General features: G+C 35.7%; 1 protein-coding gene across 3 annotated transcripts; it reads right to left on the reverse strand.

Moving 5' to 3' along the window:
• Positions 1-1,714: 1,714 nt before the first annotated feature.
• On the reverse strand, positions 1,715-16,654 carry LOC101264409 (coatomer subunit beta'-1). 3 transcript variants are annotated; one of them, XR_738937.4, is made up of 26 exons: positions 16,278-16,533; positions 15,997-16,017; positions 15,833-15,894; positions 15,416-15,470; positions 12,671-12,707; positions 12,236-12,561; positions 12,015-12,146; positions 11,783-11,931; positions 9,726-9,794; positions 9,088-9,238; positions 8,933-8,998; positions 8,134-8,322; positions 7,665-7,805; positions 7,485-7,559; positions 7,204-7,380; positions 7,016-7,107; positions 6,817-6,933; positions 6,479-6,593; positions 6,287-6,358; positions 5,365-5,561; positions 5,195-5,288; positions 4,470-4,576; positions 4,041-4,167; positions 3,512-3,770; positions 2,860-2,926; positions 1,715-1,946 (listed from the first exon to the last, which is right to left on the reverse strand). XR_738937.4 is itself a non-coding variant. In XM_004252281.5 (26 exons), exons 1-25 carry the CDS (start codon positions 16,278-16,280, stop codon positions 2,907-2,909), a joined length of 2,778 nt encoding a protein of 925 aa, XP_004252329.1. In that variant the 5' UTR covers positions 16,281-16,654; the 3' UTR covers positions 1,715-1,946; positions 2,860-2,906. The 3 variants fall into 3 exon arrangements, 1 of the variants encoding a protein (XP_004252329.1); XR_738938.3 differs by having other exon boundaries at positions 3,541-3,770; positions 16,278-16,531; XM_004252281.5 differs by having other exon boundaries at positions 3,587-3,770; positions 16,278-16,654.
• Positions 16,655-16,994: the final 340 nt, after the last annotated feature.

Below are 16,994 nucleotides of genomic sequence, written 5' to 3' on the forward strand. Positions count from 1 at the left end.
GTAGTATAACAAAATCACAAAAATATTTTGCCTTATTCAGCGTTCCTATGTAATTAAATATGAGTTCTACGTGAATATGCATAACTATAGATACCCATAATGATGAAAATTATGAGGTTAAAAAGTCAACTTCAAACCTTTGAGGTTAAATATGAAATTTATTTCAAAATTGAGTTAATTTCTCTCATAACCAATCACATTAATTTCCATCTTTTCTTCTTTTAAATATGAGATCAAAATCTCTAATTTGCAACGTTGTTCATGAATTAAATTGCTACAAAAAACATAAGTCATGAATAATCATTAAAATGAAGATTAGGATATCCTACCAATATGATGAATCATGGAAGTTCTTCCAAAAAATAAAATTTTTGATTATGTCCTTTTTTTTCACCCAAATCTCACTTCGCCTGATCATTTGAACTATGGGAATCTTGTCCCATGGGACTGCAATGCTCAGTCACCCCATCATCACTTTTTAGTTACGATATCTTAGCTCACGACTACGAAAGGTGATTCCTTGCGTCATAAACTACATAATTAGAAGAGTTCTATTTCTCAAGAGGAGTAAAGAAGGATTGATTAAACCCTTTTTATTTTGTTCTTTGTTTGTGATGCATGGTACACACTTAACTTATCTTAATCTCTTTGAAATGATTATCTCAAGCACCCAATTTTGTTGTATTGTTTGGTAGAGTATCTATTATAGTATCTTTTAACTTTAAATCTAATTAATTAAACACTAACTAAAGAGCAAAGACTCAAAGTCATTTAGTCACCAAAGAGGTAGAACCTAGGTTTTATATATATATATACATATATATATATATATATATATATAAAACATATTATTAATTTATAAAATATATATAGATAGACATAAGGTTATCGGTTTGGTTCGAGAATAATTAGATTTTTTTCATGAATTAAAAAAATATTCCAATTGTCCAAAACGGTTATACACCTAAATAAAAATCTACAATTTTATTGAAAAAAATGACATAAATCAATTTGGATCAGTCAATTCGATTGATTTTACATATTCTTTTGAAACTCTTAATAAACTTAATAAAGGATCACATCATATATATCCACAAATAAGCTAGACCATGATTAAACACATGGGGCAGACTCACCCTAAGCCATGGGGCGTAGACCCGTTGAAAAATTTTAGTATTATACATATATTAAAAAAATCTGAAAAAATAGAGATATCTCTACAAACAGTATTGATGACACTACTTGAATAACCAAGCGTCTTGGCTGATTTGCCATGCGCGGCCCTAGTTTGAGCCATAGTAAGTCAAAATTTACTTTTATACGCCACTGGCTCTAGTTTTGGATCCAATGGGAGGTGATAATGGTCTAGCCTATTTTGCTCACTCAAATTTTTGTCTCACATCAGGTTCCCTTTGTCACCCTAGAGGAGTATAATTTTGGGGCACATAGGTTGATTAAATTATGTTTGCGTATGAGTAGCTAACAAAATGTTGGGATGAGTGTAGTGACCATGAGTTGATATAGTCACACACACGGAGCTGATCCAGGTTTCGTTTTGGAAGAGTGGCGAAGCAACACTGGCATGTAAAGCCCTATTTGATTTCTCCTATTGCCAGGAGAGAGCCAGATTTTGAAACCCAGGTGCAAGAGTAATTTGTGAGCTCTTTAGCACCACCCTCTTGCTTGAGCCACATTTTAATAAAAGAGATGCAAATTAAAAAACACTTTCTCCGCTATTCCCGCTTCTATATATGGTATAAGTTTTTCTACATTCACAAGGGCACATAAGAATTTGTAAGGTACGAATTTACGCCTCTGAAAGAATAATGGAAAGCTGGAAACAAATGTCATTCTACAGCATCCTGACAAAACTCATTGCTACAAAATCACAACACTGGCTGAACAGACATGCGGTCCCTTGAACTGTCCTTCTAAGGCAGCAGAATCTTAGAATGAAAACAAAAAACAAACAATCAGTAATGTTAGGAGGAAAATACAAGAAAAGATCGCAAAGGAGAAACTGTTAGACACAGTAAGGCAATGGTTTAGAGAAGCCGAATATCCATTGCACTGGATCTTCTACCAGGTGAAGTATAGCCAAATTTTGGACTACCACTATGAAGGTTAGAGAGATGCAAAACACAACTATTATGATCTTTTGCTAGTCCTACCAGAAATTTTTTGTATAACATGGACTCAGGGCATTGCCAGATTAACATGCCTTTCTTTGTTTCATTGCAACAATCCCAAGAAAGTAGAACAAAGAATATGGAAGCATTTTAATCGAACAATATGCAAAACAATGTTGTTGAAGGCGCATTTGAGACAGGTTTAGACCCTAAAACTAGATGTTGTATGTTGGGCACTTCAATTAGCTTAGAGAACACTTTTGTGGGGGTACCAAGGCTTATGACATGCACCACAGCATTCATGCGCTCTATATTAAAGAGAACAGCACTAAACACTAACTCTAGCTGGTAAAGCAAAGCATTAACAGAAAAATAATGTTATCGTAGAACAAATTTAAGAGATTAGGAATATAAAATTAAAATTTTAGTATAAGAACATATATATACTACTAAAAAGTATATTGACAATATAATTATTGTGTTTGTTTTTCCTTGCATTATAATATATGTATATATTTGTGCCTTTGCAAAAAATCTTTAACTGCATTTTGTGCTGAAAACACCAATTTAAGTTTGACACTTGTTTCAGGCTAATTAAAATAATAATGTTTCACACACAGTCAGGAAGTAAAATGAGACATGAAGAGCCCTATCACATAGACATATTAAGAACTTTCTCCAGGAAAAAAACACATCGCATTAGGAGTGTATGCACAAATTCAACTCTCACCTTAAGGACGGATTACATACAACTGGAACCATCTGTCTTGGCTGAACCTAATGATGTGGTGTAAGAACTGCAAAAGCATCAAAGCAGAAAAGTATGAGAGACAGAAAGCGAAAATGGCAACATAAATAAACAAAAAATATACATCAAACAATTATGTTAACAAAAGCGTGAAAACAAGATGAAGAAGAATCACAGGCAACAGACCTAATTTGTTCAAAGATAACAGAAAGCAGACTATGGTGGGCCACAAGCAGACTAAGGTGGGCCACAACATGATGAAAATCTTAACCACTTGTAGCAACATTTGAAGCTCAAATGACACGAGGATGTCAAGAGTAGAGATGACTATTTGAGTCAGATACCCAAGAAAGCTTGATGAGAGAAAAAATTGCATAAAGCTTCCCACAAGGAAAAATAAACACAAAACGTTACATTTGTCTTACACAGATGTGCTATATGTTCTCTCCTCTCACTGGAGACGGGTGGGTATTGAGATGATTGTTTAAAATGTTACAATCTAAAGTCAATTATTTTACTATTTTGCAGGCGTAATATGATAGATGATGAAAATAAAGAACCATAAAAAGAAAAGACACGAATTTGGAATCAATGAAAGTGAAATTTAGCAACAAAAGGAAATTCAATTAATCACCAGCAACAAAACTAGGATTTCACACCAACCCAACCAATTGCTTTTAGGCTGACGGTTTTCCTTCAGTATTCGTACCATACTCTTCATCACCCTCATTTCCATTAACGAGTACTGCTCCATCAGTAGAGTCAGCATCCACCACAACAGCTTCTTCTTGGCCCTCTTGTTGAAGGTCATCTTCACCCCGTTCTTCTTGGCCCTCTTGTTGAAGGTCATCTTCACCCCGTTCTAGCACCTCATCACCATTCAGTTCTGCATCCTGAACCAGTTAAACCAAGGGAAACAATCACTATACTGATTACCTTTTGCCAAAGATAGGTTTAATATAAAATAATCAAACTATTAACTTTTTTTTATAAAAAGGGGAACAATTGTCAACTTCACATAAACCTAGCTAAGTAAAGAAGATTTTCTTTTACTTGTTATTTTAAGAATATAATCACATGTAAAGAAAACAAACTTTTATTGAGGAAAAAAAAAGAAAGCAATTCTCGTAACCAAAAAAATTAGAAACATGTCCATCTTATACCTCATGATCCAACACTCCGTTTTCATGTGGTTCTTCATCCATTCTCAAGTTGCTGAAAGCTTCTACAAGGTTAGTAGTTGGTCTATCAGCACAATTTCCATAATCAGCCGCTGGTGGATAGACACCCCTACATAAAATTAGGAAAGCAACCAAATTGGAACAAATTTTCCCAGTGAAATTTTGTCTGTTAATACAAAAGTTAATCTTTCAACAGACCCATACATATTGAAATTAGAACACATCCCTTTTAAGTTCATACTCCAAGCAAGAAGGAACGAGCAACAAATCGAGCAGACAGTGTGAGACACTAGAGCAAAAACGAGGAACTTCCATAAACCAAAGCATTATTCTTTTGAAAATGACACTGGCAGGTAGAGAACAGAACATAACAAGATGCATGGAAAAAAGAAAGAGCTGTGTACTGATTACCTTTCCTCCGCAACTCTAGCTTCAACAGCGTGTGCAATTTGCCAGTGCTCAAACAGGTTAGGATATTCTTCAGGGTCAGCTAAAGCTTCTGCTGCTTTCTGGTTAACCTGCATGCATCATTAATGCAAAACAAGGTCAAAGATTTTGTGCTTATGGCCGTGGAGAACAATTGGCAGTCTCAAACAGCATGAAGTCTGAACAGTAAACATGGAATTTTCATTAATGATCAACCTTTACCAATTTCAGATTAAAGACCAAATGCTTAGGTTAAAATAATCTGCATCAGTGGCCTTCCCAAAACATAAGAAATAAATGTTTGTGGCACACATCATATCAAATAGATAGCGCAGTAGTGAGAGAAAAAAAAAACAGTATAATGTCTGATTTTGTTCGAACTCGCTACCACAGGTGTAAAGAGACTCATTAAGAAGTACAGAGGTTTGAAGTTTCTTTGCACCATTTGCTTAATGGTCAAGAAACCTCATACCCCTCCCTACATTAAAGTTGAAAATACAGGCTATGTTGCTCGGACTCTTCAAAAATGTCAACGGGTGCGTGTCAGATTCACCAAATGTAGTGTATTTTTGGAGAATCCGACACGAGTGTGGCATCAAAAGTGAAGAGTCCGGGCAACTAAGCTTACAGGATAAGCCAGCTCTGGGAAAAAACTTTCCAGGGGGCAGAAAGCATACAGAAAAGCAAACACAAAAAGGAAGATCACTAACCTTACTGAGGTCCTTTCTCCAAATTGAAACTATTTCAGGAACCTTACTAGGCAAATAAGATCTTGCCATAAATGCAGCCTCAGGTATCCGATTGCTGCAAACATAATACCACATGGAAATCATTACAATATGAAAAATATACATATATGCAGGATTATGAGAAAAGGTACCTGTCAATCAACAGCTGAATGCACTCCTCCACTTTACCCAACATGAACATGCAAAGGAATGCAACATTGTTTTTCCCGTGCTCTTTTGCAAGAGAAGCTAGTAGAGTTATTCCTTCAGCATCTCCAAGAGAAGAATAGAGTAGCAACAAACCACTCAAGTCATTTGCATGCTTCAAACACTCCTCTGCCATCTCAAGCTACAAAACATAGTAAAACAGCAGCAGTTATGAAAAATGAAAAAATATGAGAAGTAAATAAGCACATGCATTTTGCAAAAGAAACATTACTAGGATGCTGCAGAAATAAACTCCAAAGCACCTTCTGCTACTTTTCAACAAGAAGAACAATAACATAACTCCATTCTAGGCTAGTTACGTTGGCTAAATGAGTTCTCTAAATCCAATTCACTCCACCCCGACCTTGTTTAATTCAAATACTCAGGATTCTCCAACATTTCTTTTGACATGTAAAAGACATAAACAGATAAACACTTATTGACTACAATCAGAAACAGAGGAAAAACTTTAATAGATGACAGGACAACAGAGTATCAACTATTATCCTATACAGAGTGATATACTTGACTCTGCTACTTCCATCAGCCAAGAGAAAGAGAAGTGTTAATTGGGTAGCAACCACTACAGACAGTTCATCATCGTAAAGCATATTGCATATAAATTTCTTTGGCAACAGAAAAAGCAAGTGGCAGCTGCGGAATCTGCTACCGGTTAGCTATTTTCTGAATCAGAGGTTTTCCGCAGAGACATTTTGGATACGAAAGTTCACTTGAATGTAAGGAAGAACGCTTAGCATTTAACTTCTACATGTTTTCTCTTTAAAAGTTCAGTAAGTTTTCATTTCCTCTTTGACATAACTGCTTCACCAAAAAAAATTGGCTCAAGGGGCAATAAGTAACAGTTACCTTTCCACTAGACATGGCTAGGTCACCCAACTGCTTCCATTTGGACTCACTCTGTGCCACTGCCGCAATTTCCTGCATACATAGAAAGAGCCGCAACTTTTAACAACATACAGTTATTTTTTTCACACTAATATTTCTTTAAAAAAAAAAAGGTGCTGAGGAGACCACATTTCACTAGTTATTAGCCCTCACCTTTGCGATCTCTAATTTACCCAGCTGTATAGCTAGTTCAAATCTGTAGTCAGGGTCTGTAGCAACTTCTAATGCTTCCTCTATCATTCCACGTGATTCCAAGAAATGAGCAACACTGGTAGGAAAAATCATTCAATCAAAAATCAGGTAACTATATAGTAGACAAAAATCAAAACTTACAAACTAGTTGTATTCGAGACAACTTCTTATAGGAACCAGTACAGCACCAGATATATACATTTTCACAACATAAAATTACAGCATCGACATCTCTAAGTTTAAAGATGCAGTTAATCACATTTTACAACCATGTTGAAAGACTTAAACAGGCAAAATACCTGTTGTGATGCTCCTTAGGAATTGATGGTAAGACCTCATTTGCTCTGTCCCAGTCACCACGCATCACAAGTGTCTTGTACTCAATCAAGCCAAGGAGTAAAGTATATCCCACAACACTACAGGAAAGCAGATGAGTTTATGTATCTATTGAAACAATTTTTGGTTTCCCTTATTAAAAGCTTACACAAGCTTACTCACTTAAACTCCTTGTCAATCAGGAAAACCCTGCTCTGATTAGCAAGATATCCCAGTAGGTACATGGGACGATCAAGGTGAAACATTGTGGTCACCTAAAATTAACAAAAAGTATGTCCCTAACTCAGCATGAGAAAAGATGTTTTCCAAATACAATTGCCGAGAGGAGCAGTACAGAGGATCTATCATACCTCACCACCAACACAATAGTTAAGTCTCCAGGAAGAATTATTGTAAATGAAGCAATCCCCAACCCAAATCCCAGTCCTGACCCGTTCATTGATCTCATTAAGAAGTTCAAAAGCTTCTTCAACACCTTGTTCATCTACTGATTTTCCACTATCTAAATGTGCAGACACCACATCTCGCTGCAGGTTTATCATCAAATGGTAGGAGGATTGTTAATACAATAATGCATGGAAGAAAAAACTTCAACACATGAACTTAAAAATTAGTAAAAGAGAGCTCTTACATTATACTTTAGTATGTAGAACGATGTATCACTTGCAATTGCCACCAGATCACCACTGTCGGCCCAGTATAGATTCTGAAAAAGTTGAAGCGAAAGAACACAGCAGAAAATTAGAACTACCAACTAAAAGAGTAAAGCACCACTCTACACTATATTGAGGTAAAACTTTATATATCTTACTTTGACATTAACATCAATTCTCCGTATCAACCTGCATTCAGCCCAATCATAGAAACAAATGAAATCATTGGAGCACATTGCCAATAAAGTACCCCCATAGATGCGCTCAGCAGAGAAAGTAGGTCGGATGCTCTTCTTCTCCTGAAAGATATTATCATAATTTACTTTTTGGGTCAGAATTTGAAGAAATACACTAAATACAACTTGTTTGCTTCTGCTTCAAGATAAAGAGAAAGTAATTGCATTTTAATGTCTATTTAACTTATTGCATGAGTGAACTAGTAACTTACTTCCCAAGCTTAGTCAGATGTAATTCATTAAAGGTAGAGAGTTTAAAGCAGAAAGCACAGAGAGGGGCTGGGGGTATTGGATTAGAATATTTGAGCAGTACATCATGAGACAAATCAAATGACAGCAAATGCAAATCATAAAACAATTGGAAAAGGTGTTTGGAAGGGCAAATTTGGACCTGGAAACTTTTGCTGAAGATCTTAATCTTTGAAGTACTTTCCCTCACAGCATATTCTCCATCCGAAGACCAAACAAATTCCAGAGCTGAGCCAAATGACCTATTTCTCCAAGCTAGAGCAGTATATATGATATATTCTCCATCTCCACAAACAACCACAAACCTTCCATTTGGATTATGCTTCAAATTCTGTGAACAAGAAGTGCAAGATTTTAAGTAAATGAACTTCGGTAGTCAAATTTCTAATGCTAACCCAATTAAAAAAGACAGAAAATGCCAACTACTATATTATATCCATACTCTTTAAACTACTAAACAAGATTCTTTTTATAAATGTGGTGTTCGGCCAGCTTGTGCACACCTTGACTAATTTCATGGTGTACCTACTACCTCACACCACCACAATTATGTCCACAAAGGCTTGGACAGATGGGAAGAAATCAACTAAGTGTTTTTGTCTCCATTGGGATTTGAACCTGTGACCTCATGGTTCTCAACCACTTCTTTGATGATTGACCACTAAACCACAACCTTGGTTGCATGAAAGCCGAATAATATAACAATGAATTCATCAAGTTATTAAAACTGAAAGCAAACGAACTAGGGAATATAAAAAGAACAACTTTTTGGAACCCTGTCAATAAATTCAAATGGTGCGTATGGTTTCAAATATATGGACAGATCGTTAAACTAAAGGAGTGATAGAAACAGCCTTTCACTGGGGACTAATCTAATTCACTTGTTATAAAACCGATTATACAAGGTTACACCAATGTGCATGTTCAGTAATCAAACTCACTTGTGGGTAGAGGTCACAGGATCCCAGTTCCTTGACAGCCAAAGGCAGTCTTTCTCCATCAGCAACCTGAAAGATAAAGCAGACATGAATTCATATAACACTAAGGCAGTAAGAACAATCAGGAGGGTAAAAGTTGAGGCAGTGAGATGTCATACCTCGTAATCTGCCCCTACACTCTTGATGTTAACAGTCTGAACTTCATTGTGCTTAGCCCAAATAACTTTTCCACTGTTATCCATACTGGCAACAGGTACTTCTCGGCCAAGTTTCACCATGATGGTTCCCTCATCATAACCAATAACAACCCTGTACATGTAGCACAATCATCATAACTGCAATTAGAACTATAGAAATACAAAGAACCCAAAAGAAAATAATAACTTGGTGCCGGAGCCAGCTTGCGCGCACTTCGACTAATTCCACCGATTAACTGTTATCTCCCACCAGCACAAGTACCGGTTAACTCTGTCCACCAACACTTGTTGGGATTTGAACCTGAGACTTAATGGTACTCACCCCACTTCATTAACCACTAGGACACACCCTTGGGTGCACAAACAACACAACTAATATGATGATCTAATTCTTTTCTCCACAATTTTTCCTTAAGTCACAGATATTTTATCAATTTGTTAGGACGCGGCTAATAATGACCTTTCCTTAATTACTCGTCCAGAAAAACTTTTCTAGCTATGAACAAGCAAGCTAATTGAAAAGAAAATTTAAGTTACAAGCAAATATTCGGACTTCCAAGGAGAACAAATACCACTATTAATTGATTGAAAATACTCACCTCCTTGAACTTCTCATGTAACCAATTGCCCATACTCTTTCAAGACCATAATTCAAAGTGTTCTCAAGTCTACATGAAGATGCCAACAAACAAAAAGGATTAGTAACTCAAGCACAAGGACTTAAGAGAGAATGTAAGGAGTTAGAATAACAAGAATGCATACAAAACCACTTGACTCATCATTTCGAGAACAGAGTCACCAAAAGAAGAAATACCCTGTTTAAGTAACAGAAAGTTCTTATTTTGATAATTGTGGTATCTGGGCCAGCTTTCACACTTACACAAGATATTTGTCACCTCCCACCAACAACATATACTAGGTAAAACTTTGTCCACCAAATCTAGGACAAATGGGAAGAATCACCTTTTTTTTGTCTCTACTGGAATTTGAACCTGACACCTCATGTTCTAAACCCACTTCTTTGACCGCACCACACCCTTGGTTCAAGTATAGAAAGTTTTCACTCGAATAGAAGTTCAGCTTCTTAGAGAAAATTGTGGAATGTAACAACTTTTGAGTTTAACCAATCATTTTCACCCCCAAAAAACTGCAAGTGAAAAAGTAACATCAGGAATTGGCACTAGATAAATTTTACCAAAAGATGCTAAGCTTCGGTCTGTGCCTCTGTGGATAGGAAAATGGGAAACCTACTTCAGCTATAGCGTACAACAGAAAAGAGGGCTTCGAAACGTTTCAATGCACAAACTGATTTGCTCAAAAGTATCTCATAAAGCAAGGTCCAGCTCTGGTACAAAGATGTGTAAATCCAACACCATATGATAGATTATGTTTGTATGAAACAAAAACTCTGGGGAAGGATATCCATTAATCCCTCAGTCCAAACCCCACAACAAAAAGAAGTTCCTACAGGTAACAAGGACATGAAAATACCATTGTAGTCGGAAGAGAAAGCACAATTATGATGACCATGGCCCAAAGAGAGAATCCATATGGACCAATTACACTCAAAGTCCTTTTTAATATATGAATAGAAATGAGAACCTAAAAATGAAATATAAGAGTGAAAGTAAAAAAGAAAGGATGACGAGAAACGAGAAGTTTCTGTACCACATCTCAGGCTGCTGTTAGATTCATCCCAGACTAATTGTCCCCATTTTACTTTGTCGACTTGAAAGGAACATATTAGGTTGTATACAATCTTTGTTTTCAAGGAATTGAAAAGAGAAAAACGCTGTGTTAAAGCTGAAAAGGGGTCACATGTAACTCTTGTATTACTAATACGAATATATTTTTCTTTATAGGAAAATGATCATAACTCTATTTTAAAAAATGGGGGTGCTGAGATAGGATTCCAATTTGGACAAAGGGAATGGTAACTAGACACTTCATGCAGCTTGAAAACTGTAACAAGCTTTCAGTGGTGAAGGCACAGCTCTTAACAGATGAAGTATGACTTGCCACTTATTTTATATTGGTCATCAAATGTAATAAATATGAAAATTCACATAGCCTTCTACTTACCTGGTGCAACTGATTTAAACAACTACAAACAATAATAGAAAAGATTTTCCTCTTTAAAAAATTGTTAAATATGTATATATACATGTAGAGCAATCAGGGGTCATTTGGTAAAGAACATTAGAAAAGCTATTGCATTAGTAAAGCAAGGGATTTTAGTGCATGCATTAGCATAATTAAAGATAAAATTACCCATCAAAATATTTTCCACATCCTTTATACCGTATTTGTGGAGGGTATTTTTGTAAACAGGTATTTTTTAAAAAAATTATGCAATGCATGTCACTTTTAAGACACCAAACCAAATGCTGCATAAGAGATAATCTCAATATAACTAACACAAGCATAACTAATATCCACATCGCAAGTGTCAGCAATACTAATACACCAAATTCAACATTATTCTTATACACCCTACCAAACCAACCGTCGGTGTCTTCTCGAAAGTAATGGAAACCAACAAGTATAAGACAACTTCCTAGAAACAGTCATTTTTCAAAAATGAGCAAACCCAATCTTTTGTCATTGATATGAAATTTTGAACTAAGCTGAGATAATCAGGTAATCCGGCCATTACCTATAAGTGGTTGAGTGCCATATACGAACAGTACCATCTTCAGAACCTGTAATTATAATCGGAAGCTCGGGATGAAAACATACAGCAGAGACATTGTGGGTGTGGCCTTCAAGAGTCTGAACACAACTTTTTGTCTGATAGTCCCACACCTGTTTCATGGATAATAATACATAAATAATTCAAACCCTAATTAGTAAGAATGGAATATGGGAACAGATAAAGACTGGCAAACCTTAGCAGTGTGATCATCAGAACCAGTGATTAGATAGGGTTTATCACCCCCGGTGAAATAGTCTACACAATTAACCCCTTTAAGATGAGCATCCAGCGTGAAATTTGGATCAGGAGAGCCAAGGTTCCAAATCTAAACGTTACATAGGTGAATGACATGAATATGTTAACCAATTTCTTGGAGGAAGAACAGAATGATATGAGGAAGGGAAAAACACTTACCTTTATAGTCCGATCAAGAGATGCACTAGCAAAAGTATTGGTGTCTTTCGGATTAAAGGTAACTTGCATCACATAATGGGAATGACCTTCAAATATTTGAGTGCATAACCATCCCTTCTCCCAATCCCAGAGCTTTATTAGCATGTCATCAGATGATGACAGCACATATGGAAGTGTAGGATGGACAGCCACACACCTAATATAATCTGTGTGTGCCTCGAATACTTTGACTTTATCCATGGTATTGTAATTGTAAACACGAATAAACATGTCATCAGCACCAGCAACAACCCATTGCTTGCGTGGTATAAACTTCGCTGACCTAACTGCAAAACAATAACTTAGGTGTATAAAAATACTGCAAACCTATGTAAAGCAAAAGTTGCTTGGGAAAAATCCTGACTCAAAGAGACCATTTGAATATCACAAACTAACCTGGTAATTCAGTAACTTCAAATGATTTAGCCATTGTCTGCATCAAAATGAATTATCCATCAACATTCTTGTCAGACAATGCTATTAAACACATTCTTTTTATCAATATTAAACGTGCAGATGTAATGTCTTTGTCATATTTACTAACCGAAGAAGATGGATTTGCACATAAGCAAAAAATAGTAGCATCTGTGATGATTCAAAGAACATGAATACTTCATTTTAAAATTCTGAACTCCTATAAGAGCCATTATCGATTTCAGATACAATATTAAGGAACACTTTTTGTACTAATGCTAATAATCTAACTTGTTGGTCCTCCATTGTGGCTAAAACAAGATGTTACCTGAAGAATGCAAAAAGCAGGTAATGGAAGAAATCGGATAGAGAGCCAAAAGGCTGCACAGGTAAAGAATACATCAAAGTGACTTGAATTCACAAGTAAAACTTACTTTTTCGAAGTAAACAACAAGCGTTAAAGACATAATCATTTTCACATCTATAAGTAACTCTTCCAGGTTAACCAGATTCCTAATAGTCAACAACTTGCCCATATCTTGCATCCCAATATTGGATCCCTCCCCATGAAGTGTCTAGGCTTGCCTCTTGGAGGTAAACATAGCTCTTACAACTATTTGGAATGGGGGTTTCAAGTGGATGGGAAAGAAGTGGTCAAATTAGAAGCGACAGAGATACTGTAATTAACCATGTTCTAGATGCTTTCCACACTTACACCACGTCACTCTTTCCTAACTGTGGCTCCTTAAAGTGCATCAAAAATGAGAAGATATTTTCTTTACAATGCAACACAAACAAAATAAATTTGCTTTGTTAAAAGGGAAATTGTTAATTTGACCAAAATTTTGGTGGTTTTGGAATTATGAATTTGAAACACCATAATGTAAGTCATTAGATGAAATGGCATAGGATGTTCAAGTGTTCAACAAAGAGGAAAACACACTTCAGAAGAAACTACTTTTTGATAAGATAAGGTAAAGCACTTTGGAGAAATTGTTGATACGGAAATTTACTCTGGGTTCTCCCTGGAGTACCAGAATCTCAAGTTCACCACATGGCACTGTTTTATGGTAACACATTGGACAACTTCTGCAGTAAACTAAATTTTTTACTGGGAAATGATAGAAAATCAGCACATGGGTGTGGCCTAGTGGTCTGGGAGCAAACCTTGTCAACCAAAGATCAGATTCCAGTATAGACAAAAAAACACTAGCTATTTTTTCCCGTCTACCTAAGTCTTGATGGATAAGTTATTAGGTACCTGTGCTAGTGGTGAAACATCATTTGTTTATTGTCACTTCTTTAGAATTACGCTCATTGGCAAGAAAAAGTATGTCTTAGGGCCTTGATGAGAACAATAATACGCTGGCTAAGAAAGGCGAAGTGTTGTTTTGTGCCTCGCTCAGGGCTAAGTGTGCCATTGACAATAGTGACAGGTTGAATAGTCAAGGTGCACGCAAGCTGCCTTGGACACACCGTTAACGCAAAAAGATCTAATTTGGGAAGAAAACTTGGTTGGGATACTTACCCTCAGAAGAATAGCATTTAATTTCTTTTTTATTGAGAAAATCATTCACGTCATTTCTACTCTCCACAATGCTGAAATTGTTGATTTTATAGTACTCAAGGATGGACCTTTCTCTTAGAAGAAACATTAATGACAGGAAAATTCAAAGGACATAACTTGAGGCTAAAAACGCTGTTCTAAACCAACATCAGTGTCATTCCATTAAATGGGGGAGCCAATCAGATGAAGAAGATGTTCTCAGCTAACACAGATTGTTGGCCAAGGAAGAAGACTTGGCACAGCAAAGCCCTTCTAAAGGTTTCCTATTTCTCTTGGCTAGTAGTTAGGGAAATCTGCCACACTCAAACTAATCCTTAGAGAAGAGGGTGTCAGCTGTGAAGAGAGATGTCCTATATGCGAAGAACATCAAAAAGATACTAGTCATCAATTTTGCACTGCAAGGTGACTCGCTGACAGTGGTGCATATTTTAGCCATACTGAAACCAGGCCACACTCCACTTGAGAGCTTCTAAAGTTCTGGAACAAAGATGGACTGAATAAGAGAACTCAACAAGTCCAGAATACTATCCCCCAGGCCATTTGGTAAATTGGTGGACAGTTGGGACCAAAAGGAACCATAGAGCTTTTTAAGATTAACCATAAGTGTAGTGAAATGTCCATGGTAGCTTTTTGGTCCAACCTAAACTATATATAGGATGTAGATGTTAGATATAACTGGAAACTTGCACATCTTGCAACTATATTCTGGCCCGAATTTAAAGCTATTTCTTCATTAAAAACTCTTTATTGAGCATCAAAAAAGTTTGCATGTCATCTTTTCCTTTTTGATAAATAAGTTTGCAGATTGTCTTTCTATACTTCCATCCAATCCTCCCAACCTAAGTCTGCTATGTAAAAATATTAACACATTGAAGAATCAACACACAACCAACACAAGAATTCCAGTGTTCACATTCCATGATGTGTTCATTCAAGCGTGGCCTGAATTAAGCTACCGCATCAGACCAGCTATTGTAGGTTTCCACATATGTATAATAAGATTTGGTCTAAGGCCATATAAGATATACCATCTCGTCATATCCCGTTACACACATTCTATTTTAGAACGTCGTATCTCTATGGCATTCTATGAGTTCCACATGTCTCACAGAAGATTTGAGAACTCAAACTTACTAAAAAAACAACACAATTTTTGGTACCTGGGTCTGGTAGTTCCAGATGCATACAGTCCCTGAATACAAACTTGCCAATATCCTGCAAGAAGGAAGACAAAGAATGAGCTGCGGAAAGCTAAAATTAATGATAAAATAAACAGCTCATCTTAATCAAACGAACTCAACATTGTACTAAGCTCACCCCCACTCTATCCCTCACTCCAAAATATAAACAAAGTTTTAAAAAAAAAAATCCTAGAAACATAGCCCTCCAATAAACAATTAAATCAACTACCTCAACTCACGACTGTTTGGCGTCAGCTAAATGAATTCTCTAATATCCATTTCTCTCTAATAGGGCCAAGTCATTCCAATATATAACATTATAAAACTAGAAAGCGAGCACAGATATTGCATCAGAAAACAAATTGATCTAATTTCATAAAATGTAAGTTCAATTACCATGGCTCGGAAGGATGTAGATCCACTGACTTTACCCTTTCCGATCTTTGAGCAAGTTTTCTCTGATCCAATAACAACAGTGAGCAAAACATAAGTACATACAAATAAAAAAATCCCACAAACAAAACCACCAGTATTATTCCAATTTGAACAATGCTACATACCTTAATCTCCAACCTCAGAGGCTGTGATATCGAGTTCCAGATTGCGCAAAAACACAATGCAGCAAGTGAAATTAAGTTAGTAATAACAACATACCAGATCTCAAACAAACTAAAAACCCTAAACGAATCATGAATCTTCATAACAATAGGTGCAAACTTAATCATTTAAAAATACTCGAACAATATGCAAAACTTCGAGAGGAAGACATAACCGGATCGGAATGATTCAGATCCGACAACGCAAAAGTCATTATAAAATTGGTTGAAACTAGAAAACTCACCATTTTTGTAAACGGAACTTTTTGGATGAATTGAGTGAATCAGAGATTCGTGAATGAAGAGCCGCTAGAGATCAGATTGAAGGGAAACTCCAGTTAACGGCCGGAAGAGATCTCTTCCAACTTGAAATGAAGGTAGAAAAATCAGTAGAGGTGCAAAATAAGAGATTGTATGAAGATGATACTATTACTCCACAAGCCCAACACCAAATGTTCAACCTTTTTATTTTTACTTCTATTTACTCTTTATTTACATTACAAATAAGATATATTTGACAATTTGTAATTATAATTTACTAGTTATATTTTATATATATATCCTAATATATTTGAGCTTTAAAATATATGAATTATATAATTTCTTTTATTATGAATCTTTCTTTTCGAAATTATATGGAAAATTCTAATATTTAGGGACATTGGTGAGATAAGGAATTAGAATTCCAAAATATAAATTATATAATTATTTATTAAATTCTTAATATATATATATATATATATATATATATATATATATGAACTCATCTTAAGCTTCTTTAAATGTTTGATCGAACTTATATATGACATATAATTTTTTTAGTGGTCTAAGTGTGTGGCAACTTGCTCTTAAAAGTGACTGCAATTATGTGTATTAGATTAACTTAAAATTAAAATAAGATCTAAAAAATAATTGAATCAAAAAATATGTTAATAATGGTAAAACATTAGATTTATACCTGA

Source organism: Solanum lycopersicum, chromosome 12 (assembly GCF_036512215.1).
Source record: "Solanum lycopersicum chromosome 12, SLM_r2.1".
In the NCBI taxonomy this organism is placed as follows: domain Eukaryota; kingdom Viridiplantae; phylum Streptophyta; class Magnoliopsida; order Solanales; family Solanaceae; genus Solanum; species Solanum lycopersicum.